The sequence below is a fragment of the Pseudopipra pipra genome, chromosome 1 (assembly GCF_036250125.1).
Source record: "Pseudopipra pipra isolate bDixPip1 chromosome 1, bDixPip1.hap1, whole genome shotgun sequence".
NCBI lineage: Eukaryota > Metazoa > Chordata > Aves > Passeriformes > Pipridae > Pseudopipra > Pseudopipra pipra.
The window spans coordinates 97909000-97936327 of NC_087549.1; the positions used below are offsets into that span (position 1 = coordinate 97909000).

Genomic DNA, 27328 nt, shown 5'->3' on the forward strand with positions numbered 1-27328 from the left:
ACAGAAAAATAATTCTGGTTTTGCCCTGTTCCTGTTTCCTCAAACTCCCATGTCTCTGAAGTGAATTCATGCATTTGAACTGGAATGAAAGGGATGAAATTTGAACAAAACACTGTGCTGTTGCTATATTCCCCACTTTTATTGATTTTGGAAGTAAAAATATTAGAATTAATGTTTTTCCCAAGGGAATGCAGTAAAAACATTTAAATTATTTCCTATGTAGGTTTTGTATTTTTGGAGCAAATTTAGAAAGGAGATGAAATTTTCTCCTAAAATGAGATCAACAAAAGAATCTTTCAGGACAGAAACATAAAGCCTTTATCAACATAAAAATTTGATATAATATATGTGGACGTACATAATAATATTGCTAGAAGTGAGTGTTATCTTGCATTATACAACGAGAGGAATGTGTGTAAATATAGACCAAAAGGCTGGATCCAGACCTATAGAGGTATTCTTTCAAAATATTAAGTAGACAATGCTGAGGGTGAAGATGGACATACCAAGGAATTTAATAAAGGAATGATACATAATAAATAGATTTGAGTGCAGGACACAGTATGTGTCATTCTTTGAAAGATACAAGAACCCTTCAAGGTGTCACTCATGTCAGAGCTTGGGTGTTTCATGTTCATGCCCAAGGAGGGCAAAGCAGCAGCTGGAAGCCAAGGCCAGCAGGAAGCTTATCATGCAGGTCCAAACTGCTTAATGTTGTTTGTGTCACTGCCTTGCTGGGAGAGGCGATATTATGTCCCAATGATACATCAGGACAGCGCAAACATTGTGACACCATGTCAAGACATCACTCTGTACTGTATAAGGAACTGGCTTGCTGAGCTCTGCGAGGCACAGTATGGCTGATCTGGTGGGTTTGCTCACCAAGCCACAAGGTTTGAAAACTGACTACAAATATTCAAAAAGAGGTAAAGGTTGGTCTATGTTTATAAAGGACTGAGAACTTTTTTTTTTTGCCCAGCCACAAGTATCTCAAAATAGTTTTTGTTTAGTTCTTGAAATATTCCTGTAGGAACCTCCCCTGGGAGTTTAGGAAATAAATAACTTATCCTGGACAGACTATTTATTTCCAAGATGTTTACTCATGCAATCCATGTGATTGTAAAGTGCCTCCATTTCTCAAGCTCTCTTTCAGTTCCTTAGGGGCGCATAATTTAAACCTAGCAACTTTCCCCATATACTGACAGACTGTTATTCCTAAATATTGAACTGGTAGCTCCAATTGTCTATTCATAGTGCAACTATTAATGTGGCAAGAGAGGGTGGTTTATGATTAAGTTTGAAATGCCCAGACTCCCTGGAACCACAAGTTCAAATCCCTGCAAGATCAGCGCTTTGCCCCTCTGTCTGCACTACATGCACTCTACAATCTCAAGTCACCCACAAAAAGACCTGAAATTAGGTCTGTCTGATCAACTTATATTGTAAAGGTCCACAAGTCATGCGTTGTCAAAAGGGGCTACCCCAATATTTGTGCACATGCTCCCTCACACCTGTGCTTGCTCAATAGCATTGTGATAGCTAGATGTTTACTGCCACCCGTCTTAAAGCTGACTTGCAATTCAGTGCGGATGGTGCGGTCCAACTGCTTTTCCATTGATAAAAGTTATGGTCCTCCTGAACCATACCTTTTCAAACCAATGCAATTCTAATCTAAGAGCCAATACTTTGAAAACACATGCTTCAAAATAAAATGCTGTCAATTAGCTGTTAGCAGCAAGCACTGTGAAATTCACACTGCAGTAAAAAAAACCTTCAGTTTATTCTCACTACCTGTTTTCCAAAAGAAGAGCTTTTTCATGGCAGATTTAATACTAATTTCCCATTTATTTTTTGAGCAAGAAAAGCAGTGAGAACTTAAAATCAAGATGGCAACAGATATACTTCATCAACATACAGCCATCTTGCAACAGATCCTCAGTGTTCCTTAAGCATCCATGTGAAGCCAATTAACCGATTTTTCTGATTGAAATAGACAGCAAGCACCAGAGATTAAACAACAATAAACATAACATGTAGATAATTTGACTAGCCCATTTTCCTATGATTAATTAATTCTAGATTTCTATTCAGTAGCTTATTCAGTTAGCAGCACTGCTGAAACTCCTAAAAAATGTTAAATATGTTAATTAGGGAGTCTCTGCAGCAAAGGATGGCCAGGTGGGTAGCTAGCAGGTCTATAAGAAGAGAAGCAGCAGCTGAAGCTAGATCACTTGAAAAACAGAGGAAGATAGAGGACAGAACCTGGTAGAACTGGTAAGCCTGTTTTATTTTATCAAATTTCCTGCAAAATGTATTTTCCTTAGTACACTCTGACATTCTTAAATAGTTTATCTTTCTCTGTTGTTTTTAGACTTCTCATCTCCTTTATCTATAATGGTATTAGAGCAGAAAAAAATCTGTTGCTTGTATGCATGTATCTCTCAAAAGTACAGAGAAGCGTGAAATAAAAAAGTCATTGTTATTTTCCTTATAAGCTTTGGTTGAAAATACTTGTTAGAAACTAATTTAAGTAAAAAATATTTTTAAGTAGCCATCTAAACTTTAACAATTAAGAGAAAAACATTAAAAATGTATAGTTGAGGTTAGGTTTGGGGGAGGGGTGGAGGCTGCAAACTCCTTATTCTTTCTTTGAGCTTAATCTTGTAAGTTTACTGCTAGTAAGCTTCTGTGATAAAGACCAAGGGAAGTCAATCTGTCTAAACAGGAAAGGAAAAAGGCAGTGTCTGTAGGCTGAGTGCTGCTTATAATGTGTCACACAATAGCACAATAGCACTACTGAGAAGTGAGAGGAGAAATGGGTATCCAAATAAAAGCGATTATGGGGTACCCCTCCCTCTTTCTAAGGAGAAAAAAAATCCCAAACAAACCACAAAAGAGCTGATTTCTGCTGATAGAGAATCGGTTTCTATCTCTTGCCTCCTTTGTGTTTAGAAACACAAAGTGCATGTGAAACTCTCCTAGAAAACTTAAATCCTACAGTGAGGCAAAACACTGACAAGAAATGGAGAACTAATGCCTTTTACTTCAGCAAATATATCTCCCTGCCCTCCTGTGCCCCCTTTCATCATAATCCTGATGTCTTGCCCCTCCAAGTACAACCAACGCCTCAATCTATATACAGTTTAGAATATAAGCATTTAAAACATACTGCCCCCTTGCATGAAATATCTGAATTATCCCATGAAAGCAAAGAGTTGAACCGTTACTAAAAGTACTTAAATGCTCATCTAATTGAGATATTTATCTTAAATATACTTTAAACTGGATATTTTTATCTTGGGCTTCTCCAGGTGTAAGAAGTTGAGTTCCTTTTTGTTGGGGATTTGCAAATGGACAGGGAAAATGCTACTAGCAAAAGCAACCTTGCCATTCTTGTAAATTCAGTTGAAAATAGACTTGCACAAAATGTATTCTTTTAGAATCAAAGCTTAGGATCAACTGAAGTAAGCCAAATATCAAGTATGTAGGAGAGACTGGGAGGTTTGTGAACCCCTTTAAAGAATTGAGAGAAACAAAATAGCCATTGGACTAAGAAATGGCTGGGTAAATCCAGGAATTCTCTGCACATCTCTTAGGAGCACTTGAATTTTTGCTACACTGTGGTAATCTCTCTGGTATCTAACAGTTTTCATCTACATACACAGTGTTAGCAGCTGCAACCCCAAAAGTATGTTAGTTGTGTACTCTGAAGGAGAAAACACTGTCTTAATGATGCTGTGGTTAATAAAAAACTTCTAACACATTTGGAGCTTCACATGCAGAAGACTGGGAAGTGTTGTATGTGTGACCAGCTGTCTTCTAATGTTCTGTTTTCCAAACCCTTGAACACTTATCTATACAAAGGATAAATTCCATGTAAAGACAATGTAGACATGAATTTAGGAACGCCTTGGATTTGATTTAACAGCTTACTGTTAAAAAGCACTTTGTATTGCATCTCTTTCTGTGTGAGCAATGACACAATCTTCATATTTTCCTAAGGCAATAAACCTGACTTCAAGATGCTGGAGGAAGATGATTCTTTTCTAAATGTTAAAAGATCTCTGAAAAAGAGAATGGCGAAACACAGCACCCCAGTGGACTCAATGCTTTCAAGAACAGATCTTACAGATCTGACAAATCAGTCAATCAAGGACCAAGATACCAGTAAGAGAGTTTATGGATCTCCAGTGCCAAAATCAAATACAAGTAGATCATTATCTCAAGTATCATTAGTAAGCATTAACGCATACTTTCCTCATATGTCCCCCAAAAGGCTTTCAACAGTGTTTGACTCACAAGAATTAAATAAAGAGAAAAGCCAAAGCTCTCAGCTTGTATTTTCTAGAAGGAGGCTTTCCACTGTGTTGGCATCTGATGAATCAAATCAAGAGTCAAGTGACATGGAAACTCAAGCTACTACCAAAGCATTTGTGGAGGCTGCAGTAACTCACAAGAGTGGACCTTCACCGCTTGTTACTGGAATACCAGGGATTAAAGATCTCCCAATAGCAAAAACCAGAAAGAAGAAAACTGATAAAGCTCTTGTGGTAAAGGCTTTTAGTTATGCAATAGCTAATAATCTACCCCTTTCTTTGTTTAATTCAAATCGTAGTGCTTTATAAAAAGACTGCTAGACATTGCAAATGGGATCTTGTGCGCAGTCCTTTTGATTAGTGTAGGGTTTCCTAGGGAAAGCTTAGATTAATAGACCTTATGCAGGTTTTGATTGTCTGTGGAGCACAAGAACTCAGTTGCCTGGAATTTTAAGTATTAGCAAAGGGCCTGTGGAAAGCCCTTAGAAAGTATAGGGAGGCAGTAGATTTAGATTCTGTAGGTGGTCAGTGTGAAGCCATCAAATTCTGCTCTGGTTTGGTTTTTCCTCTGTAACCTATTGTTTATGGATCTGTTGAAAACTCAAGAAAACTTACCAGCTCTGAGAGTATAAGAGCTTCTTGTCTTAAAACAATGGAAAACTTCAGTCAAAATCCAGTTGGGTCATAATACCTTTGTGTATATTGTTTGGTTTTGAAAGCAGGGGACATCTGAATGGATTAGGTTAATTAAATAATATTTTCTCTTCTATAACAGAGAAAGAAAGAAAGAGAATGGCTGCTTCGTCAACTTAAAAACATCGAAGAGGCAACTAAACATGAACTGATAATTGAAGAAGCTTGAATGGGCTACCTATGGGATTAATGCCGTCACATCCGTCTTGTGGGAATAACCAGTTCCAGTAAATCACACTCTTGACTACAATGCCTGTTAGACTTCCTCTTTCCTTCCAAAATGTTCTGTTGTTGTTGTTTTGTGATTTTTCTTGTGTCTTAAATCTAGGAGAAGTCAGGTACAAATGAAGAAGTGCCTCTACATGAGAGCCAATCTTAATTTATAATGGCTGAAAGCCTGGAACAAAGAAGGCAAGAAGAACTTTGTATAAGAATCCTTCTTCGTCCTGCCACAGCTCTTCCCTACCATACTTTTTTGTGTAGTATTCCAATCTTCTAGGGTTGCTGATGTTTCTTAAGTGACAAAGGCCTAGTGGTCACATAGAGTATAATCCTGGTTAGCCAAAGGAGAATCTCCTCATCTAAAGAGTAGTCACAGCTGATGCAATCTGGAATATTTTTGCTGCTAGCTGGAGAGATGAGGAAATACTGAGAGGCACCAAGGAGGGAGGCCACTCTCTAGAGATTACTAATTAACAACTGTTTTGAAGTTTTGGTTCAAAATGAGTTTGTCCCAGCCTTGGACTGTAAATGTAACTCATTGTTGCACTGGAGATACTTAATGCTCCTGTGTTTTGCGGGAATATGAGTTTTCCGTTTTTTCTCTGGAGCTGCTGCATGTCAGTCAAGAGGGGTGTGTTTGTCAAAATGGTAGTTTAGCTCACAGGATCTTTCTGAAGCATCAGTTAAGAAGTGATGCAAAAACCATAATATTTGTGTTAGTTCCTACTGCTGTCTGTTATTTAATCTTTAGGCTGAGTTTATCACTTCTAAGTGATCTACGGAGTGCCAGCAGCAGGAATGCAGAATGTATTTACCACCTACATGCACATATTTCTGTACTTGTGTAGCTCTAGCATGTGTGCTTTCCTGGCTATACTGTTTTTTCAGCTGTTCCAGGCACTACCTAATTACTCCAAAGAGGAGAGGTCTGGTTCAGGAGAAGATGTAAGTTAAGAATGGAGGCAAGTGACACTTTTTCATTTCCTTCTCACACACTGTAACTTGTAATATCTCATGTTCGAGGTGGCAGAGGAGCAGAAGTACGTCCCAAGGCAACATTATGAGACAGGCTGACCTGTCTCATAACACAGCATCTGTGTTATGCTCACAATTGTAAGAGTTGGAGTTGTGGCTTTAAAACCTCTCAGGATTTAAAAGGAATTGGGATGTTTTTGCTAATGATTCCTGAAGTGAAATTCCTCAGAGTTTCTCAGGAAAACAGCTTTATCCTCAGACCTGGCTTTCTGTGTAGCCAGGCAGTGGGGTGATGCTGTCCCTCAGGTCATCAGTCAAGGCATGCTCACTTCATTTGATGTTTAGTTAATGTTCTGGTATTTGTTTGTGTGTGTTACCCAGGCTGCTTGTCTGACCCCCACAGCTTCCTCTGGCAACTAGAGAGCTCCTGGCTGGTGTAGATCCCAAGCTGCTTTTGAGATAAAATAGGCATGGTTGCAGATGTGCTGCTATTCCCCCTGAGCTTGCAGGCATTTCATCAGTATCTATGATTTGTGCCAGGGGCTGAACTAAGATCAGGCAAGTGCAAGGTTAGTGCAAAACCCTCTTCTACCCCTGGGACAAGCACAGATTAGTCTGGCTGCATGACCCAATGCTTAATCCAAATGACCCAGTTCTATCTCTTGTTTATTTGTTCCTTCCCAGAGAGTCAGTTCCAGTTGTTCCTTCTTCAGGCTTCTCATCCTAATCTCAGAAAGTCCTGATATTGCTTCTGATTTCCTTTCTTGCGATCACCTCTCAAAGTCACTCTTGTCTCCTGCCCATTCAGTTCCTTGGTCTTCAAATATCTCTGTCTAACATCTTGTCCAATTTGGCCTCTAATTGCTTCCTTTCTTATAAGATACAGAGATTTTCTGTCTTCTATGCCTGCTCTTTATTGCTGCATTCCTTGCCCATCTGATACCCGACATCAGTCTTTTGCCAAAACTCAGATTCAGCTGTCATACCCCTAAGTGCCTTTATCTACTTAGGCTGACTCCACTCCATGATGCTACGCCAAGTGGAAAGGTCAGCTGGGACAAGTTAAAGCTCTAAGGAGGCCAGGGATGTAGTTGCTGGGAAAGTCCACCTCAGGCCCTGCTTCAGGCTACATCAAAAGCAAGAGAAATCCAGGGAATATGGCTACTTAACATTGGCTTTGTGCCAAATGCAATACAAAACTTCTGAAAATTCAGAACACACTAAATGCTGTGAAAGTTTTCCAGGGAACAAGGCTGCCACCCCGTCAGCTTCACAGAATGAGTTGGTGCCAATAAAACCTCCAAGAATTTCCTCTGTGGAGGAAAACACACTGCCCTGAATGGTAATGCAGAACTGACTTTGGGTCTTTTCAAGTTCTGAAGCTGTATCAGGCAGCCAGATGCAAAAAAATCAGGGCTCTCATGATTTTGGAAACTATTTCTATTTCTTCTCTAGAACATTAAGAAGAAATACAGAAGACTATACAGCATTTATCTTGTAGTAATTTAGGTACTCATTAATTTGCAAAAGTTAAAAAATGGCTTACAGTATTTAATGAGAAAATATTAATGAAATCAATTGGTGCTTCAGGGATTTTCCAACATGTGTCTGTTACTCTACATCGACAGTATCAATAGTTAATTATATTAAGCTAAGGGTCTTCAACCAGGCCTATGTACTACATTAGACCTTAGTGAATGATTTTTCCCAAAGAAAGGCTTGTCTCTACTTTATCAAACCAGCATGTTAGAGAATATGAAACTACATATACCAAACTACGTATATAAAACTATACTGCTGTTACTGTACTTCACATATAAGTAAGGGGGAAAAAAAAGAAAAATAGAAGAAAACAAAAAATCCAAACTAAACAACTAGTATTTCTTTGTTTACTGGACTTGTGCTTTCTTTTGTGTCTCTTGTAGACTACTGGAATTTAATGTTAAAGTTTAATGATACAGCTAGTTTTTTGTTATAGTATGTATGCATGCCTTTGTAAGGCTTTGAGAGAGGCACTAGTAGTATGCAATTTCACTACTGTTTAATGTTCATCCTCTAGTGGCAACAATGGCAAATTGCTATTTGGTTAGTGCTTCTTCTTATGGGCAAAGTTACTGTATGAGTTTTTATATTAGAGTATCAACATAGTGCAAAAGAAAAAAGCTTAAATGGAGCTGTAGAGTCCAACATCTCTGAAAAAGAAGTCCTTCTAATTATTATGGACCTTAAGTATGGATTGCAGCTGCTGAGGCTGGAAAAGATTAGGGACTACAGACACCAGATTCTTATGAGAAGATAATCCCCAAAGTATCATGTTCTTTAAAATGAAAAGCCTGCATGGATGAATGTGAATCAGAGTTGCAACAGGTTCTTGAGCCTTGCTCTTGTCCTGACTTTCAAATGCAACATGGACATGTTTGTAATTTCAGAACAGCCTTCCCACTGAGGGTGCTCTTTTAGGGCAGTATTTTTCCTTTTGGAATGAAGGTATGACCTTGACCTATGGAACTGTTTTCAGTACACTTGTCCCTCAACGGATATTACACAACCTACCTGCTGAGGGTGACTAAGCATGATGTTGGATGAAGAAGAACAAAAACATTACCAAGAACAGAGGGAAGAGACAGAAATGTCTTCATCCTGGATTTATGAGCTTGGCCTTGTTCTCACTGAAGCAATGGTAATACTCCTGTTGACAGAGCTGTGAGTGTTCTGCCAAGCTGCAGTGCTTCTACTGGAGGACGGTATGAAGAGAAAAATATTTAGCACACATAGTTAACATATTTCAGATTTAAATAACAGAGAGCTGGTAACTAAGTCCTTCCTTCACTGATCACAGCTGAACAATTTTAGAATAACTAAAAAAAGTAGAAAACTAAATAAAAACAAATTTTTATTTTTTTCCTCTAAATCACAACATAATTGTGCTCCAGATAAAACCCTGAGTAATAAATCATACGGTAGTGTCACTGACCTATACTCGGTTGTTTTGTCCTGTAAGGCATACAGGCACAAAAGTCTCCCATAGCTCCATCTATTGGTGTACTTCACAATGCCTATTAAAACAGCTCACTCCTCAACACTTCTGACGTATTAGAAACAAATGAACAAACACCGAGCTTAACAGTATCTAGAAAAGTTGGACCAGTTGAAGCAATTGGGTAATATTTTCAAATGTTATTGAAAACTTGAGCTAGGCACATATCCTAGGACCTTACTTAGGATGTAGAACCTGCACTGCCCACCCCCCACCCACCCAAACCTTGCTCAGGCCTTATACTGCTATGCAATTATGCAAATTTATGCAAAAATTCTGTACAATTAAATTGTACTTAATAGTGGAATCAGTCCTAATAGGCATGCAAGTCCTGTAGAGCTTGACAGTTGCCAAACTCCTGGGTCTGCCCACACATGTGGCTTCACAGCACTTATACCAACCCCACCCCTCCACCCTGAAACGGTATATGCACATGGTGATGCGTAGCAGGCACCACTGAGACAGGACATACATCTACCTGACTTTATTTCCAGCAATCTACTGTATAAAACTCTAGGAAGCAGAAACTGCATTTCAAATCTCCTCATCTTAGGACCTTGAAACCAAGTATCCTAGGTCACAAGGCAATCACCATCTCTAGGCTTACTGTGGAGTCAGTGTTTTTAAATGTTACCTGTCAAAGTTGTTTTACTTTGCCTAAGTGCTCATTAAAAATAAGATCGAACTTGTATCATTCCTCTGGCACTCACTGTCTTGCATCTTTTATTTCTCAGTGAATTTGTGTGATTTTCCTGTTTTACTTCATTTTTATAGAAGAAATTAAAAGAAGGAAGGAGAAAAACATCCTTCCTTACTCCCAGGGAGCAAAAACACAGAGAAAGAAATATCTTTTGTGCTTCTTACTGTTGCTTTAATTTTGATCCCTTTTGTCGTCCTCCACTTCATCCTTTTGGCCTTTCCTAGCTCTACATGTCCTACTATAACTGGCTTCTGTGTTCAGCTCTTCATGTCATTGCAGGTTTGTCCTTTGTAGTGACCCTCTTTTACTGGCAGACACCATAATACTTCTAGAGCTTACATCTTTTCCTAAAGAGCAGGTGCCAACAACGGCAGAGGAAAAGAAATAGCTCATACCTCTAATAGGAAAACAAAAGTTCTCTTTCTAGAATTAGAATAATCCAATTTTATAGTATGGAAATCTGATGTGAATTCACATATAGGAAAGAAAGTATGGGCAGGACTGCTGAAAACTTTACTGGAAGAGGAACTGGATCCAAAAAAAGCACTTATAAGATGCCCAGGTAAAATGGATTTCAAAGTATAATTCCCAGCCAAGAGAGCACCAAGCAATTCATTGCATCATACAACACGCAATTAAATCAAATTGGTGTTGCATGAGAGTATTCATATGAAGGTCATGGGTGCTTTAGTGCTTATTGCTCCTGTCTAAGAAAAATATCACACAAAACCCTAAAACCTGCACAAACCATAACTTAGCAATAGCAAGAAGCTTTGCCACCATAGGAGGGAAGACATTGCAATTAGAAGGCTTACAAATGCAATAAAAACATTTATTTACAACATATATGCTAATGTGGATATGTGTTATAATTGTGACTGTGTTCAAAGGAAGAAAGAAGGGGTGGAACTGGGATGGTGGAGAAAGAAATGCCGTATGGCATGCTGAATGCCCCTGGGTAGCTGAGAAAAAGTTCACTGAAACTATAGGATTGGAAATTATACTACAAAGGTTATGATGCAAGCATACAAATCAACAGTGCATCGTGACCTTGACTAGTATATTCAGTAGCAGGTGGGGGTTTTTGGCCACCATTGAGAGATGATAAAAATTAATTAAAGAAAACAAATCACAGAGCAAAGCCCTTATGTGAGACTAGCAAAGTGAAAAGACTGTGATGACCACACTGGGAGAAGGGATGAACAAGGCAAGCAAAAACACAATATCAGACTCATGACACCTTAAAGGTCTATTGGCTCTTCCAGTTTCTCAGAATGCAAAATCAGTGGACTTAGAGGAAAATAAGACTTGGACTGCTATTTTAAAAAGTGTCCTTTTTTTGCATATACTTAAGTCTGCAGAACATGTTTTTTCACTACATAGATATCTTTGAGAAAAATATAAAATCTAAAACTTAAAATATAAAACCCTAGCAAGGGGTAGTGTGCTATATATGAAAATGTAGAAAATTACATTAAAAAGGTGTTGTTTATTTTTGCCATTTTGGCCATATCATGGTCAACCAGTCACTGATTGTAATAACAGCAACAACAAAAATAAAATTAAATTCTTACTGTTATAGTTATGCATTTAAGAATTTCTACAACAGCTTGATTTATCAGATTTCATAAGAGAAAAGCTTTTGAGATATCTCATGATTCTTTTCTATGCCTGTCTTAGTTTTTACAACTGCCCTGCCATCAGCAACCCACTTCTAGTGGGTCACTAGAAGTTTCATTCTTTTCCATGTGACTTTGCTACAGAAGGCAAAATCACAGAGATTTACTGAAGGTAGTCAAATCTTATTTGGAAAGAGAGGCACTCTGCTTTCATCTGTAATGAAGTGCCCTAACAATCTAATCTTGGCTTTTGCTTAGTTTCATTATACATTAATTATATTGATTTTTTTTTAAAATCCAGTAACTCTATGTGATCTCTGTGTTTGATGGCGGAGATTATTTATACAGTAGGTCAGGCAAATACTCGTGTGACATTCAGTCTTATCTCCAGTGTGATTTTGGTATAATAACAAATTGGATTAACCCCTTCATATCTCTATTTGCAAATTATGATGTCCTCCAAGGAGCCCTAAAACTGGTCATTAGCAGCTTCAGTTTTCTGTAAAATGGTTGTTGAGGGGTATTCACTCAAAAGTACATGCCACACAGGGTGACCTGCCTGACTGGAGGCTGTTGTGCCTCAATTACTTTGTCTATATGCTGTTCTTCTACCTCTGCTCACAAGAAAGCAAGCTCTGTCCCCCTTACACCAAAAAGTTCAGGGATCCCCAGCAGACACCAGCACCTCTGAGCATCTTTGTTCCTCTGGACAGTGTGAACTCGTCTATACCTCACTCTGGATCCCCTGCAGAGTCTCAAATAGTAGATGCTTGTATATTAAGGCTGCAGTGAGCATCAAAAGCTTTCACATTTGATAACTATCAGACACTAAAGCTCAGACAACCCTGATTCTCAACAACGGCGTACCTGGTTTCAGTTCTCTGTGCAAGCCTCAAGCTCTCTAGATTTGACTGAAGTCACAGACTCCTGTCTCTTGACCTCTGGGGAAACAGTAGATGTTCTGAAACCTGAAAAAAGTACTCTTGGAATTACTGGCAACAATATAATTGTAATAATTAATACCAATAATACTGCTGAAATCAGAAATGCCCAAGGACAAAAGGCAGGGACAGATCTCCTGATAAAAGTGGCTGCGCAAACTGTTTTATTTTTGTAAGAACCAGTGCAGAATTGAAAAATCTAAATGTGAAAAGCAATGTTAATTGATAGACAGAAATGTGCTGTCCTGTTTTACCAGCATTTATCATTTTGCTGTCAGTAACAGCCCTCTTGCTCTCTTGCTAAGAATTTCAGGCTGCTGTCTCCTGCTCTGCCTGCAGCCCAGGCCCTGTTCCTGCAGCAAGCACAGTTCAGGCATGCTTGTCCCACAGTTTTGGTTTCCCACTTCATAGGATGGATGACCAGAGAAAATGGACCTCTCGACTTAGTGATCTGGGTCCTATGACTTATTCCTATTTTTATTAGCATTTTTAAAAAGATAAAAAGATGACAGAAAGGCATTTTATATTCAAATTTTAAGAGTCAAATATATTCATGGAGGCTAAAAGTTTCCATGAAACCTCAGAAAAAAAGACCAGGAATTTGAAACATCAGAGGCTCCTCTAGTTTTGGGTTAGCAGTAAGCTTTTTTAAATATTCAGTCTATCTACTGTGAAAGCAAATATCTACTGTTGTACTTCATGAGGCAGAAACCAATACAGATGAATTATTGTTGGCTGTTTTCCCACAGGCATTTTTCATCTAAGTGGTGCAGCTGACTGTGAATATGATGGCCCTGGTCTGGGACTGGATGTCACTTTTTCTCCATCACTAGTGCCTACTTTTCTCCTACTGCATGTGGATATGCTTGTTCCTGGAAAGCCATGCATTAGTTCAGGGAGAAAGTGGAATTTTATGTGCAAGCTGGCAGTTAACTCACATGACAGATCCAGACATTAAAGTAAGCGGTAATTTTTTGTTACTGTCTCAAACTTCACATGAGATGCCTTAATATGTATTTGAAAGTGTTATTATACTTAAACTGCTTTAAGAGTAAATCTCTGGGGAATTTGCCTTTTCCTTTATCAGCATATGATAAAGCTTTACTTCAGCAAGTAAACGTGAAGGTAGTGAAGGCTGGAGTCTCATCCCATCAGTGCCTACAGCCCCCAGGGACTGCAGTAAAGGGCAAATTACATGGTGTTCTTTTCTGTTTCGGGCTCAGAGAGACTGTGGCTGAAGGATACAAAGAGATTTAAACAGCTTATGCTGGTTTAGGTGCCTGGAGCCAGTGCTAAGGGGGTCATTTACATTTTTCAAAGTCCCTGCTAAGCTATAGCTCACTGTGGTAGGCACTGAAAAGTCTTTATTTCCATGGCTGGTCACAGGAAATACCACTACCTGGGTTTAGTAATGCTGACTACAGCAGAAGGGGTGAAGCAGAAGCTTTCTTTCTGTGTTACTTGTCCACAGGAAATCACACTCTGCAGCATGTTTTCAGCTTTGTCATACCACAGAAACTCAAAGTTTCTGTTTTATATCTCCAGCTAGGCAAACTCACTACATGAGCAGCTGGCCTATGGTAGAATGACTAAAGGACTTTAACCTGTCTTGCCAGAAGAGTGCAATAGTTTGTAGAAAATAGTTATCTGGCTGGTGTATGCATTCACAACATTGAAAACAAGGTGTTTTATTCAGTGTCCAGACACTTTGGGTGCCACTAAGGAGATAAATTACCATTTCATCTCTTTTTTTTTCATGACCCATGATTTAATGCAAAAAACCCATACCAGCCTGCCATGAGACAGCCTCTCACTAGAGTTTCTGCAGTTTTAGTTTTAGGCATTTATAAATTATTTTCCACATTCTAGCAAAATTAATTGCTGGAGAAAAATAGCAAAAGTCACTCTGCAAAGGTTAGTGCAACCCAGACTTGAAACAACTCCTTATTTGCATCCAGAATCTAATTCTAAAAGTCATTTTTACCCAACTAGAATAGAAAAATAATACCAAATGGCTTATATGTCATTGCCACAAAGTGACAACAATCAACAAATGTGTGCATCAAATTATTCATCAATAACATAAGCACTGTCAATTAGTTGGCTTAAAAATTCCTAATAATCTAGAGGGAAAAAACATTTTTTTATATGGAATAAATGCGGAGAATAAACTAGGGTTTTTTTATTTCTATCATAGCTGTTTTCCTTCATATCCTTGATGGATATATGTGTGTGTGTGTGTGTGTGTATCACATAGTAGTTCTGGATATTAAGCTTACAATTCAGGATTAGTTTCTTACCTAAAGAAAAATAATGAGGATATTCCACTGGTTGTTTTGCTGTTTTTTTAAACATATCCAGAGAAGCAGTTCCAGCAGGCAATTATTTGACAAGTTACTTGAATTGTTAGTGATTAGTAGAAAAAGATCACTTATTCTCAAATGTATACAAAACTTTACATTTTGTGAGTCACTCCACGTGACTTTAAAGAAAAAGAAATTAAAAATCCTTGTCTTTATATAACATGCAAAGTGAGGTCATTGATTAAAAATTATTGAGAAACCAATGGTAAAGATCTTGTAGAAAAGCAATCCTTGCCTAGGATTCATGTGGTGTCTTTTGACAAGTGGTTCAAATTAGGGGTCAACAGTTGGAACACCTAAAAATTACCATCAAAAGTCCTCAGTAAACACAACTTTACATCATGGATGTTTTTAACCTCCTGACTCTTATCTGTTTGTGTTCTTTAAAGCAATGTCAGGGTCAGAGATGGAGATTGGTAGATGAGTTGTAGTATTACATCAAACAGAGCCTACATAAACATATACACTGCCTTCACTTCATTGATGTCCCATGACCTATACAAAAACATTACCTTGTTGATCGATACTGCCCTAAGTTAACATAATCTGCTCTAACATATGTCCATTACATTTATATAAATGAAATATGAAGGGACTGATTTTTATGGGTCTACTTTTTTTACAGAAAAACATCTACTCACAAAGGAAGCTTTAGCAGACTTGAAGGTTTCCTTAATTTGATTGCACAAAAGATAACAAGTGAAAAAAAAGGCTGGGGCATCATTTCAAGTTAACCTGCAGTCATAAAGGAAACAAAACAAAAAAATCTTCAAAATGTTTTATAATCTGTGGAGAAGGGTGTTGTTTATCTTTTGTTTGTATAACTGGGTAAACTGCAAAAATCTGACTTCTAAAAGGCAGCACATTTTTAGGAATTGCCTGGGCAGTTCAGATACTGCCAACTGCCTGACAAGAAGGAAAAACATGCCAAAGACCTGAAAATATGACGGTACTTGGGAAGAATGAGAATGAAACTAATGGAAGTTTTGTTATGTAGGCATGCATGTCAGACAAGGACTCTGTTCTTGCATTAAGTGTCTTTGGTTACCTAAAAATGATGGTGATGAGTTAAAAAATCCTTTTTAAGAAATGTTTCACATGTATCATTAAAAGCAATTTCAGTTCACCTCGGGTTTCTTAGACAGAAGAACTGCAGGTAGGACAGTGACAATCACTTTGTATAGTAATTTCAGAGGCAAGTAGATTATCTTAAGCAGTCAGTCAATGATCCTCAATTCTGTTCATAAAAAGCTATCTAACACAGCAGAGTGAATGAATACACAGATAAGTGAATGAATACACAGATAAGTGAATGAATACCTGCGTACACATATCCTAATACATATGGGTTCTCTGGGTCTTTGTCATTTTGCAACTGGGTCTACTTTCCATTTGTGGTTTTTTCATGTTTCTTAATGAAAGAGACTTAATTTTGCATTGTTTTCTTTTTCTTCTTTGGGAGAGGAAAGAAGACATATTTCTGTATATTTTTCATTTCACATTGAATGGTAAGAGAATTTTGATTTTCAAAGACAGATATACAAGAAAAAATAGAAATTAAAGAGGGAAAGGAGCTTGAAAATTTAATTGCAGTGTTCTGCAGAAATTGTTGTGCTCTAGGTTTTCAGCCAAAATTTACTCCTAGACATCCGAAGTCCACAGAATTCTTTTAAAATATGTAAAATTAGTTTTTCTTAAAATGCTTAAAAATTCTAATGAGCTTTAAGGGTTGTCAACTTTTGTGTATCTAGAGATCCCTGAAACTATTTGAATTTAAATAAAATACATGAAGTAGTTAAGTGAAAATGTGTCAAGTTGTAAAAATTTGTAATTCATAAGAATACTTTTAAGAAATGAGTTATGAATATAGATGGATAAAAAAATCACTACATGATAAATAAAACCTTTGGTATCAATATCAGAAAACAAAGAGTGAATAACAGAATGTTAAATATGCTCTGCAATTCTTCTTCACTTTCTTTCACATAAATGATGCATTTACAAAAGAGGACAAATAAATGTTAAAAAAAAACCCAAACAAACAAAAAAACCATGCTACATTAGATGACTTTACAGTAGAATTTGCTATTTCAATCTTGGTACATACTGTGAATACTGGGATAAAATAATCTGTTCAGCACAGTGAAGTTTGAGTGCTTTTTCTTTCACTGGAGTGACAACTGTTGCATGCAAAGGATAAAAGTAAAGATTTCCCACCCACACCTCCCTCAGGTGATACATGAGGAGATGGAGAGAGTAGCAGGACAGACAGAAAAGCAGATATCTAATTAATTTCTGGTCTGTTTGACAAACACTGATTTCCCTCAAGTGCATGTTTTGAGGACTGAAGCTCCTCTCATCCCAGCAGCAGTGGCAAAACTGAGCCAAGGCACAGGAGATCCCTCCAACTTCAGCTGTGCAGCCCTTCCTGAAGGTTAATGCAAAGACTCCTACATGCATGTGTGCAGTGGTTACAGAATCCTCATGGCTTTATTACCCTTGAGGCCTCCTCTTAGGTATGTCAGTGTACTAACCTGCAGCCACATGATGAAAATTAAATAAGGGTTTGTTGCATTTGTTGCTGTGGAAACACAAAGTCAGTTGCTTCAGTTTCAACGCGATTTCCCTCCTTCCTTTCCCCCCAACTCCCTTTTTTTTTTAACATTTACATTTTTATGAAATGACAAGAAAAGGACACATTTGTGACAGGCAAAAGGGCAGGGGATACCCCCCATTCCTCCATTGCCCTCTGCCAATTTCGCCTCCAACCCCCACTACATATTTCCGTGTTAATTGTGCTAGTGCAGAGAGGTGGGGGTGAGGGAATAAAAGCATTCCTTCATGTCTGGAGGAAAGAAAATAGATAAAGGGGGAAAGTAAAAGGGGAGGGGAAGAGTGGCCAGGGACTTGAACCGCCAGTGAAATGATGCTTCTCCAGCCCTCCTGTTCAGATAATAGTTAACTGGGGTTAAAGATTAATAGCCAGGCAAAGCGCTGTATAAATGGCCCGGGTGAGCCGAATGTATGCAAAGTGCCTCCTGGTCCCCACGCCGCCGAGCTGCCCTCCCGCGCTCCCTCCTCAGCAGCATGGGTCGCCCGCGGTCTGTGCTGCGCCGCTCCTGGCTGCCGGCCCTGCTGCTGCCGGCGCTGCTGGGTCCCCGCCTGGCCCCCGGGCAGCCCGTGCGCTGCGCCCCGTGCAGTCCGGACAGGATCGCGCTCTGCCCGCCCGTCGCGTCCGACTGCCCAGAGGCGGCCCGGCAACCCGGCTGCGGTTGCTGCCAGACCTGCGCCCTCGGGCCGGGACAGCCCTGCGGGGTCTACACGGCCCGCTGCCGGCTGGGGCTCCGCTGCCACGTCCCCGCCGGGGAGCCCCGACCCCTCTCCGCCCTCATCCAGGGGCATGGGACGTGCCTGCCCGCCAGCGAGGTCGGAGCGATTCGCACGGCAGAGCCAGCAGGTACCGCGTCCCCGCGTCCCCGCTCCGCGCCAGGGAACGCACCGGGCCGGTCGCTGCGGCGCCGCGCCGGGGGCAGCCGGGGGGCTCAGCGGGCGCGATGCCCCGGAGCCGGCGACGGCGCTGCAGGCGCCGGGAGCCAGGAACAATGAGCGAAGTAAGGCAGGCATCTGAAAAATAGGGAAGCTTGAGTGCATCTTCCGGGGAAACGTGCTCTGACCGGTTCGAGGCGAGGCGCATCCTGATGCGAAGCCAAGAGATGTTCGCAACAAGCTGTTACGCTACTGGCTGCGAGCACGAAAACCCTAAAGTGTAGTGATGGCACAATGCAGAATAATCTCCCAGGTTTCTGGGAAACTGTAGACAGTTTTTCTTTAGTAGTGAACAGTAAATATAGTAGGACAAATGTTTTCTAGGCTTTGTTTATGTCCATCTCCAAAAGTCATGACAGAGAATGAAGACTAAACAAGCTTGGTGCCTGGCTTCATTTCATGAACAAAATGTATCTGGAGTAGTGTAGTGCTAGCCAAACTATCTTCAAGAAAAAAGGCATCTCAAGCATCTTAGACAATATGATGCTCAGGAATTTCTCATTATTTTTCAATTTATTATGATTATTATTTTCATCATCATTACTCTTATGTTCACAAAGTGGTGATTAAGGTAACTCAGTAGCATTACAAAAATAATCGTCATTGATTCAAAAAAATTAGTGGAAGTAAGTGGAACTTCTCTTTTACTTGACAGGGTAGAGAGGACAGGAAACAGTAACTAAACTTTAGTTTAAGCCACATGCATTCAATTTAATTTTATCCTTCCTTCCTCCCTCCCTTCCTCCCTTCCTCTCTTCTTCCCTTCCTCCTTCTCCCTCTTCAATTTCCCACCTCCATCTTTTCTTAAACATTGTCAAAGGGTATTTTTTTAGTCCATTGTCTGTTTACAGCCTTGATCCAACGAGTTATTTAGACACATAAAAATTTTGTCCTATGGTGAGTCCCCTGCAAAGAGCTTCTGTTGCTTTAAGTGGAAGAGTTTACGCATGCTGATTTAGGTACTAGCATACAGTCTACGATTAGGCTTCTGACAATCCCTGGCTATTTTATCCATCACGGGCCACCATGAGCTATTGCTGGCTCCTGGGAATTGCTACTCCTTCTTGTATGTGAGGCAAGAAACGGAACAAGGTACAGGTTACTATTGGATGAGGTCTGCACCAGTTCCCCTCATGAATAAAAACAAACACATCACACTGACAAACATCTAAATTCATTAGAAGTTTAACTTCAGTCTTTCCTCATTTAGCCAAGTCTCTACAACCCACTGTGGTCAAGAAGGTTTTTCTGTTTCTAGCAGACTGGCTGCTACTCATCTTTGGGATTCACATAATTTCAAAGGATAATAAAATAACTGCCTCATTAGAGAATAGCTGATGAGTCCTTCTATGAACTTATGACCAAAGTTTAATTTGCCATTTATTATTCCTACAAGATCTACTGCAATGGATCTGTCTTAGATATTACTTTTTTTTTTTTTGTGTTGATTCTTCTTCTTGTTCTTCACCTTTTTAACTGTGAGAAATAAATGCGAAAGTTCACTGAAGATGTTTACCTTAATATCATTCATTTCCAGACCCTGTCGAACCTGATGATATGCCTTTGGAAAGCACTGAAATAACACAGGATCAGCTGCTGAACTATCAGTTAATGTTTCCCATGGGCCAGGATAAGTCCATTCCCTGGAATGCCATCACTGCATATGAGAACATGAAAGCAAAGAGAATATCTGAACTCAAGACATGGAAAGAGCAGGTGAGTTTTCTTTGAAACCTTTCAGAGACCATTTCAGTAGATGCTGTTTATTCAGAATACAAGATGAAAATGTGCATGAAATTCTAGCAGTAACTCTGAGATGTCAGTATTTTGGGAAGCTGGCAAACAGACTTTTGGAATATCTTCATCAGATGCTTGAGGAACAGGCAAAATAGAGTGATAATCACAGGCATGCATCAGATATGTCCTACACAGACTGTGCAGAGGCTGAACTTTTCACTGCATTTACTATCAGATGGCCTCTTAATTTACATGAACCCATATTAAAATCTGGGATTCCTTTTATGCTTTAGTTTTATAAAAAAGGCATTTTTCACTGGTCCAACACACAGTGAAATAAAAAGGAGTCCTTCCACATAGTTATTGACAAAACACCAATGCAAACCAAAATGTGTTTTTCTATGTCAATTACATGAACGCAGAAAGACAAAAAGCTCAACAATTAAAGTATGCTTAGACACTGCAAAATCACAGTAGGTAGTGGGGGGGGGCACTTTTGCAAGCATGTTTATGTTCCACTTGAGGGCAGCAAAGAACCACGGTTAGACCCGTCCCCAGCAGCAGCACCCCTGCCTTACGGAGCGGAGTTCGTCGGACACCACAGAAGCCCAGGTTCGTAAAGGTCACTGACAAAGTGGAAAAGAAAAAGCAAAAACCTACTAATCATCACCCTACCGTGGGAAGCCTCATTTCCATATCCAGAACAGGACTTAATCACTGATCTAATTTGAACTGTTATGTACGCGTGCTGTTAGCTCCAGTTCTGAACTTTAGGGCTTCTGCTTTTCTCACCCAGAGTCACAGATAAACCGGTTGACTGGAATAGGACAGCTTGTATGAGGGGCTGACACGGGGAGGTTTTGTAAAAGCAGAGGCTATGTTTATTTTTACTCTAAAGTACAAATATTTGTTCAGCCACTTCTCCTCTCCTTGCAGTGATTTAAACATATTAGGTACTGTTGATGCACAGCAATTGTGACTTCAAAAAAGAAAGCCAGCAAAATGTGAAAATAATTAATATTGCAAACAGTTCTTCATCCTCAGTTCCAGGCACTTTGGGTTTTGGTCCCAGAGCTACAGGATGGCTCCATGTTGCTTTGGCAACAGTTCTGTCCTGTACAAAAGATAACAAACATTCAAATGTTTGTTCTTGCTCCCTCTATATATGTCTTGTACCTATTCTCCATATATCAACAGAACACAGGGCCATGGCAACCCCAAAAACGTGGCAAGTCTCACGTACCAGTTTCTTAACGTGCACGTCCCCATAATAGGAGAGATTGTACCCTCTGAGAAGTAATGTGTTTACTCAGTACAGGTTAAATTTCCTTGTGTGGCAATTTAAGGATTAAAATCCTTAAAGAAAATACCTCAAAGAATAAAAACAAAGGTCTAAATGCAAGACCAGAGTTTTCTGGCTGTGCTCCTCCTGAAACAAGGAAAATTATATACAAAACAGTCTGGTACAGATTATATGCCTAATTTTCAGCTTTTTGCTAGCTTTATTTTGATCACTTTTTGTTTAGCTGATTTCTTTGTGATTTTGGTATTTACAACCTGTGCCTGGTATTCTTGCAGGGTCCTTGCCAGAAGGAGCTCTACAGAGCCCTGTATAGATTGGCGAAGGCTCAGCAGAGAAGTGGAGGGGAGATTTACAAATTCTATTTGCCCAACTGCAACAAGAATGGATTTTACCACAGCAAACAGGTGCGTGCCTTTTTTCCCCTATCTACTCACAGCAGCGCTGAGACTAGCCTGATACAGCCAACCCTTTCACAGCCCTCTGCTCCCAAACTCCCATGTTTGCAGCTGCTGGACAAGCAGGTTGTGAAAACAGGGATATTTTGTAGTAGGAGCAGATGGTTTGTCCTTCTCTTTAAAGTGAGCCACATTCTGGAAGCTGACAGCAATGGAGGTAGGAGTCTTTTCCATTCACAGAACAGGTGCACTCAAAACCTTCTCTAAAATATTTTAACCCTATCTGCTCCCAGGACAAATCAAGCTCCATGTGCCTGATTTGTTAGCATAGTTCCAGTTGATATTAATTCATTATATCCACCATATTACCTGCCAAAGCCTGTTGAAAATATAATAATCACTATGTAAAGGGGAGTCTCGGCTCCCAGGCAATGGAAACTCACGTAGGCAGTGAAAAACTCTTTGGAGCAAAATTAACCTTGTAAAGCAGGAAAAATTGATTTGTGCTGCCTGTGGACTAGCTTATTTGCTCATTTCCATTATACTCTCAAAAAAAGCCACTGCAAGTTAAAGTGAGAGTAATCTGCAAACCCAACTAAAGCTCCAAACTTCAAGCCACGCTTTGTAACCACAGTTCATCCACACAAATTTAGTAGGTCTGCATAAATCTGTGTTGCCGAGACTCCTTGTTTTGGGGTATGGCATCATGATGTGACTCACAAACACTGTGACCTTGGGATCTAATCAAGCACAAACAGAAATCTGTTTAATGCCCTCCCTAAGAAAAAAAACAACCCACACCACCTTATTTGCCTCCTTGCATTAAGAGCCAGACCATTCAGCCACTGCTCTCACCCTACCAGCTTGTAAATTCTGCCATCCTTCCATTTCTCATGCTGGAAGATACTGCTGTTTTCTACTACTCTTTGCTAAGGAGTGGGCAGTTTTAAATCTGAAGTTGCTCTTGTGGTAGCTGAGCTCGAGTCTTGGCTCCCTAGCCAAGTGTGTTGTTCAAGAGGCTCTGCGGACCACTGCATTCAAAACAAGTCTGTCCATGACAGGTCCCCACCTTCTGATCCTAGTTCTGTCCAACACCTCTACTTGCAGTGTCTCACAGATAATCTTCTGCTTACAGTTACTTACTGTGATTTTTGTTTTGCTAATAATATTCTAGTGCGAAACTTTACTGGATGGAGAGTCTGCTGAATGCTGGTGTGTCTATCCAAAAAGTGGCAGAAGAATTCCTGAATCTCCAGAAATTAAAGGAGACCCAGAATGCCAACAGTATCTCAACTCACAAGAATAAAACCAAGTTTTCTGGAGGCCTGTTCTAGTCAGCAGGTGTTTCAGTCAGGAGCCATTTCACTAATGTAGTTCTGTGCACCTGATTTTCAATGTATGAGTAATGCCATAAAGTAACATTTTTACTGCACTGAGATTGCCTAGATGCTCAAGTGACAAATATGAGCAACTGCAAGATCAAATTCTTGTACATTTTGTTCTTATTATAGATAACCTCATATGTAAAGCTGTTGAATTATTTATTTCACAGTACATGTATTTTTGTCTCTATGTGTTGTTACTAATTTATATTCTCAAACATGATATGTAACATTCGTCATAACTCAATATGTAAATACTTAATATTATTGCTCTTAAATATATACAACGTATGTTGGAGGAATGTTGCTACTTAACACTTCAAATGGCATACTATTGGGAAAATTGCTTGTAAACTTGCATTTTTTGTACTATGTATTTATAGTGTCAAACTGAATTTTAAAAAATAAACTTCAGTAGAGAGCATGCTTAGAAACTTACTTAAAACCTGTTTTGCATATATATCATGTTACTTTTGCACCTCTGTTTCAATGTCAAGCTGTTTCTTAAAAAAGAAAGTCTTAACCTTAATTATATACTGAAGCTCCTGATGGGACAGTATTTGTATCTATTCTTCAAATATATGCACTGGATAAATGGCAAAACACAACAGGATATTCTGCACGACCTGTGACAGGTGTAAGTCATTCACATGTTGACAATGTCATGTTATTTAAGATGAACTATTAAATAACGTCTTCTACTTTGTCCCTGTCTCTTGTTTTCTGCATGGTTCCATTCAACAGTCTGACCTCAGCAGGAAAACAGACAAAACTCTTGCAAATCTGCCTCCTGAATGCCGATCTCCTTTCCTGAAATGAGTTTTCTTCTTTTGCTCTCCTTGCCCCATTCCCCTTCTCCTGCCCTCTCCAATCCCAGCTGTGTTCTGCAAGCCCTGGGCAAAATTTCAGCCTCCAAGGGAAGTTATTAAAAGGCTTTCTGGATAGGAAAGCTGAATGCCTTCATTCACTCAAAAGCCCAAGGCAGCAGCATTAGTGTATTTAAAAGATAACATCAAGACTAGAAAGAGTCATTTCCTGCACAGAAAGTCAGAGGTTGTAAAAGGGAGGCTGGGGAAAAACTCTTTTTGCTGAAAGCAGAGAAGAGGGTTCCCTTGGCTTGGGATATGGTCCCTTTCCCTTCCCCACATTAATTCGACTGAGTAGTTGCAGAGAAAAAGAGAATGTAATTAACTACCATGCCAGCTTCAGGCTGAGTTTGTCCATGGAAAACCTGGTGTGGGAGTTAGCAAGTCCCAGAGGTGAAAATAGGCTGCACCAACCCTTCCTAGGAAAACAGCCTGAGAGGAGAGTGATAACATTTTCTAAGAGCTGGCAGGAGTGAAACTCAGCATAAAATCCTCCTGCCATTTATTGGCACAAGATTTGGGGTTTAAATGGGAGAGGGAAGCAGCTTGTAGAAACTTCAAAGCCAAAGCGTGGAGATCTCTGCTTTCCCGATCATGTTTCTGTGGCATTGTATGTTGCGCCTGCTGAACGTGTTGGCTGTATCTGCATGCCAATGTCAGCTGATCCAAGTGGGGTGTATTAAACTGCTCCAAATTTAAAAGTATGGGTATACTACTGACCTTCTTTGTGGAGTCTTTTGAGATCTTTCCAAGGAAAGCATGTAAAAGCAGTTGTCGGCATTGGTATAAGTAATTAATGCCTAACCTCTCTGTAATGAGCTCCTGCGAGACCCGGCTACAACTATGTTACAGCATGGCATTCACTGTGTCAAAATGCTTGGCAATCACTGTATCAAAATAATGAAGCAGCAAAGTTGGGCAGAATTTTGTAGTCTTTTCATGGAGTCTACTCAGCACTGAACAACTGTTGTGTGGCATTGCCAAGGGAAAATGGTGAAGAAAGGCAGGGAATTCATAAACTCACAGCTACAGGACTTAAGAGCACTCTGACTCCTCTCACCCCACAGACCTTATGTAAAGGTTGATATCTAAAGAGCAGAAATTAGTTCTTTTTGTTGGGATCTTTATATATACATAGGGGAAAGGTTCATAATGTTAATAATGTTTAATAGTCTATTTGTGGTATAGTAATCCAGTGGACAGCTACTTATGGTGTTTTTCCGGGTGACAGGTTCCCATCCTAGCTGCAAGAAATTAGTTTTCAACAGGGAGAGGGATTTAGACAAACTCTTTCCTTTAATTGTTAAATACCAGAAACAGAAGTTACTTCATACACCAGGCATGACAGATCAGTTTCTCAGAGGAGCTTAGTCCCTTACCTCCTACTGAAAGTAGCAGGGAAGGGGTGCTTCCTTATCTACAATCTGGCCTCATGTGACATCTTGCCAGGACTCACCAGGACAGACGTCTGCTGAGCTTTTCTGGAGTGGGCTGTCTGACTTGGGCCAGACTCTTCCATATACTGGGATTAGGACTAATGCAAGGAGGCAAAGCAGGCAAATTTTATATCCTCTATCACAGTGCTGCCAGGAGCTTGGACCATAGATGATGTCATGATTTGTCCTAATTTTTATGATCAACCTCAATGATCAGGGTGAAAAATCGAAGGTCTGCAGTTTTCCTGGTTTACTGTTCATAGGGCAGTTTGGTTTTCCTTTTTTTTTTTGGCATGTGTCAGCCAGCAGTCCTGGCTTCAATGTGTGGCTGTTGCAAAGGTGTCCCTCCTGCACTGGCAAGATAAGCCTGAGGGGAATGAGCAGGCAAACAAGAAAGGCAAGAAAGGTGCCACAGGACTCTCTTAGCAGGTCACCTGGCATGCAGCTGGATGTATAAAGGGGATGTACTGTCCCTCATTAATTTAGCTCCCTCCCTTCATATCTGTTTGCACTTCTACTCTACCTAAAAAAAAAAATTAGTTGGTGGGAAGGTCTTAAGTGAATATCTGTAATGTTTGATTCATGTTATCTGAGAACCCTACCCACCCAGTTTGTGCTTCTTCCTGCCAAAGCCCTGCCAGGTTAGCTGCAGCAGGGTTTGTTCCAGCCATGCCTCCTCCTGCCTGTGGCTTACTGCCAGTTGCAAAACGCTCATAGCGCAGAAGTGAGGTCACTGCCCTCTGCACTACATTTTCTACTCTCCGTTTCCCCCTGACGCTGTCCAAGACAACCTAAAATCACCTGATAGTGGGCCCTGCTCATACTGAGTCAATTCTGCTTATCACTTTGGTGTACAGCAGAGACACATTTGTGTCAGCTAGAGTTGGCAGAAGGTGAGGGAAGAGAAAGGAGGAGAGAAAGAAAATGGTGGTGAAGGGCAGCCTACTCTAACACTGAAGGCTCATCACCATCCCTGTCACTTCTCTACCATAAGAATACATGCTTTGAAAAGACAAAACTTAGTCAGGGAACAGTTTCTACAGACCCAGTACAAAGTGCAATTAGATATTGAGCAGATGAAGATTTAGCCTTTTCCTTTACAAAACAAACATATTCCTTTGATCTTGCACTTGCTAATGAGAGTCTTAAACACAGACCAAAATAAAAATGCAAACAGAAAAAATGCATTATATATAGCTTGCTTTCCTCAGAGAAGAAAAGCGGGATGATAAAGAATGGCACACGCCAGAGGCTTGTCACAGGATTTAGTGCATTCCTGGAAAGCACTCAGCTCCCAGAGAACTAGATATTACATTGGATCCCAAACAAAATGCTAAAACAGAGCAGTTTTCTTCTGCAAAGTCAGAACAAAAGATGTTTGTGCTTTACCAGCAGTCTAGCAGCATCAACTTTTTAGATTTATAAATGCTATTTTTTATACCCATGTCATTGCTTTGCTATCACAAAATAACGCTGATGTCTAATCCCTGCCCAACCCATAATAATAATAGTAAAAAAATCCCTGTTTAAAAAAAAAGAACCAAATGACTCATTTCAAGCTAGACTTTTAGCCCATGCTGCATATTGAGCGGTCAAGTCCTATGCCTGTTTTTACACACCACTTTTTTGGTTGGTCTACTTTTCCTCAGCTATCACTCCACTGATAAAGCACTAGCCTGAACAGTCTCCCAGGTTGCACTGACAACAGATGCATGTGTCTATTGACACATTTTGCATTTAGGGTTGTTGTACATTGCATCGAGAATTGGGTAGGTATTTAGACTGCACAGGAAAGTA

At 39.8% G+C, this 27328-nt stretch overlaps 3 protein-coding genes across 17 annotated transcripts in view; 2 read left to right on the forward strand and 1 right to left on the reverse strand.

The window, feature by feature from the left end:
• Positions 1-27328, reverse strand: part of IGFBP3 (insulin like growth factor binding protein 3) — an 82198-nt gene that overhangs the window by 34261 nt on the left and 20609 nt on the right. For 8 of the 14 annotated variants that reach the window (XR_010433215.1, XR_010433228.1, XR_010433227.1 and 5 more), the window contains one exon: positions 12430-12530. Coding sequence is in view for 5 of the 14 variants with exons in the window: in XM_064666930.1 (XP_064523000.1) it covers positions 12464-12530 (67 nt within the window). In the remaining 9 variants the exon portion in view is untranslated. Of the gene's footprint in view, positions 1-8811; positions 8941-12429; positions 12531-20159; positions 21264-27328 lie in introns of those variants that run through there. The other 6 variants (XR_010433202.1, XR_010433219.1, XM_064666953.1 and 3 more) reach the window with 2 other exon arrangements.
• LOC135401821 (coiled-coil domain-containing protein 201-like) lies at positions 857-12057 on the forward strand. The gene is made up of 3 exons (XM_064634745.1): positions 857-926; positions 4003-4550; positions 5092-12057. The coding sequence occupies exons 1-3, from the start codon at positions 857-859 to the stop codon at positions 5176-5178; spliced, it is 705 nt and encodes a 234-aa protein (XP_064490815.1). The 3' UTR covers positions 5179-12057.
• IGFBP1 (insulin like growth factor binding protein 1) lies at positions 17888-23935 on the forward strand. Of its 2 annotated transcripts, XM_064666893.1 has the most exons (5): positions 17888-18323; positions 19950-20128; positions 20679-20761; positions 21728-21856; positions 23022-23935. In XM_064666893.1, the coding sequence occupies exons 1-5, from the start codon at positions 17891-17893 to the stop codon at positions 23179-23181; spliced, it is 984 nt and encodes a 327-aa protein (XP_064522963.1). In that variant the 5' UTR covers positions 17888-17890; the 3' UTR covers positions 23182-23935. The 2 variants fall into 2 exon arrangements, with proteins under 2 accessions (XP_064522963.1, XP_064522974.1); XM_064666904.1 differs by lacking the exon at positions 20679-20761 and having other exon boundaries at positions 17895-18323.

Excerpts from the sequence above, each read along its gene's own strand:
- LOC135401821 (XM_064634745.1), top strand. The coding sequence starts at position 857 with ATGGCTGATCTGGTGGGTTTGCTCACCAAGCCACAAGGTTTGAAAACT. Across the intron at positions 927-4,002 it reads CTACAAATATTCAAAAAGAG|GCAATAAACCTGACTTCAAG; the intron begins GTAAAGGTTGGT and ends TATTTTCCTAAG. Across the intron at positions 4,551-5,091 it reads AAACTGATAAAGCTCTTGTG|AGAAAGAAAGAAAGAGAATG; the intron begins GTAAAGGCTTTT and ends CTTCTATAACAG.
- IGFBP1 (XM_064666893.1), top strand. The coding sequence starts at position 17,891 with ATGCAAAGTGCCTCCTGGTCCCCACGCCGCCGAGCTGCCCTCCCGCGC. Across the intron at positions 18,324-19,949 it reads TCGCACGGCAGAGCCAGCAG|ACCCTGTCGAACCTGATGAT; the intron begins GTACCGCGTCCC and ends ATTCATTTCCAG. Across the intron at positions 20,762-21,727 it reads CGGACACCACAGAAGCCCAG|GGTCCTTGCCAGAAGGAGCT; the intron begins GTTCGTAAAGGT and ends GTATTCTTGCAG.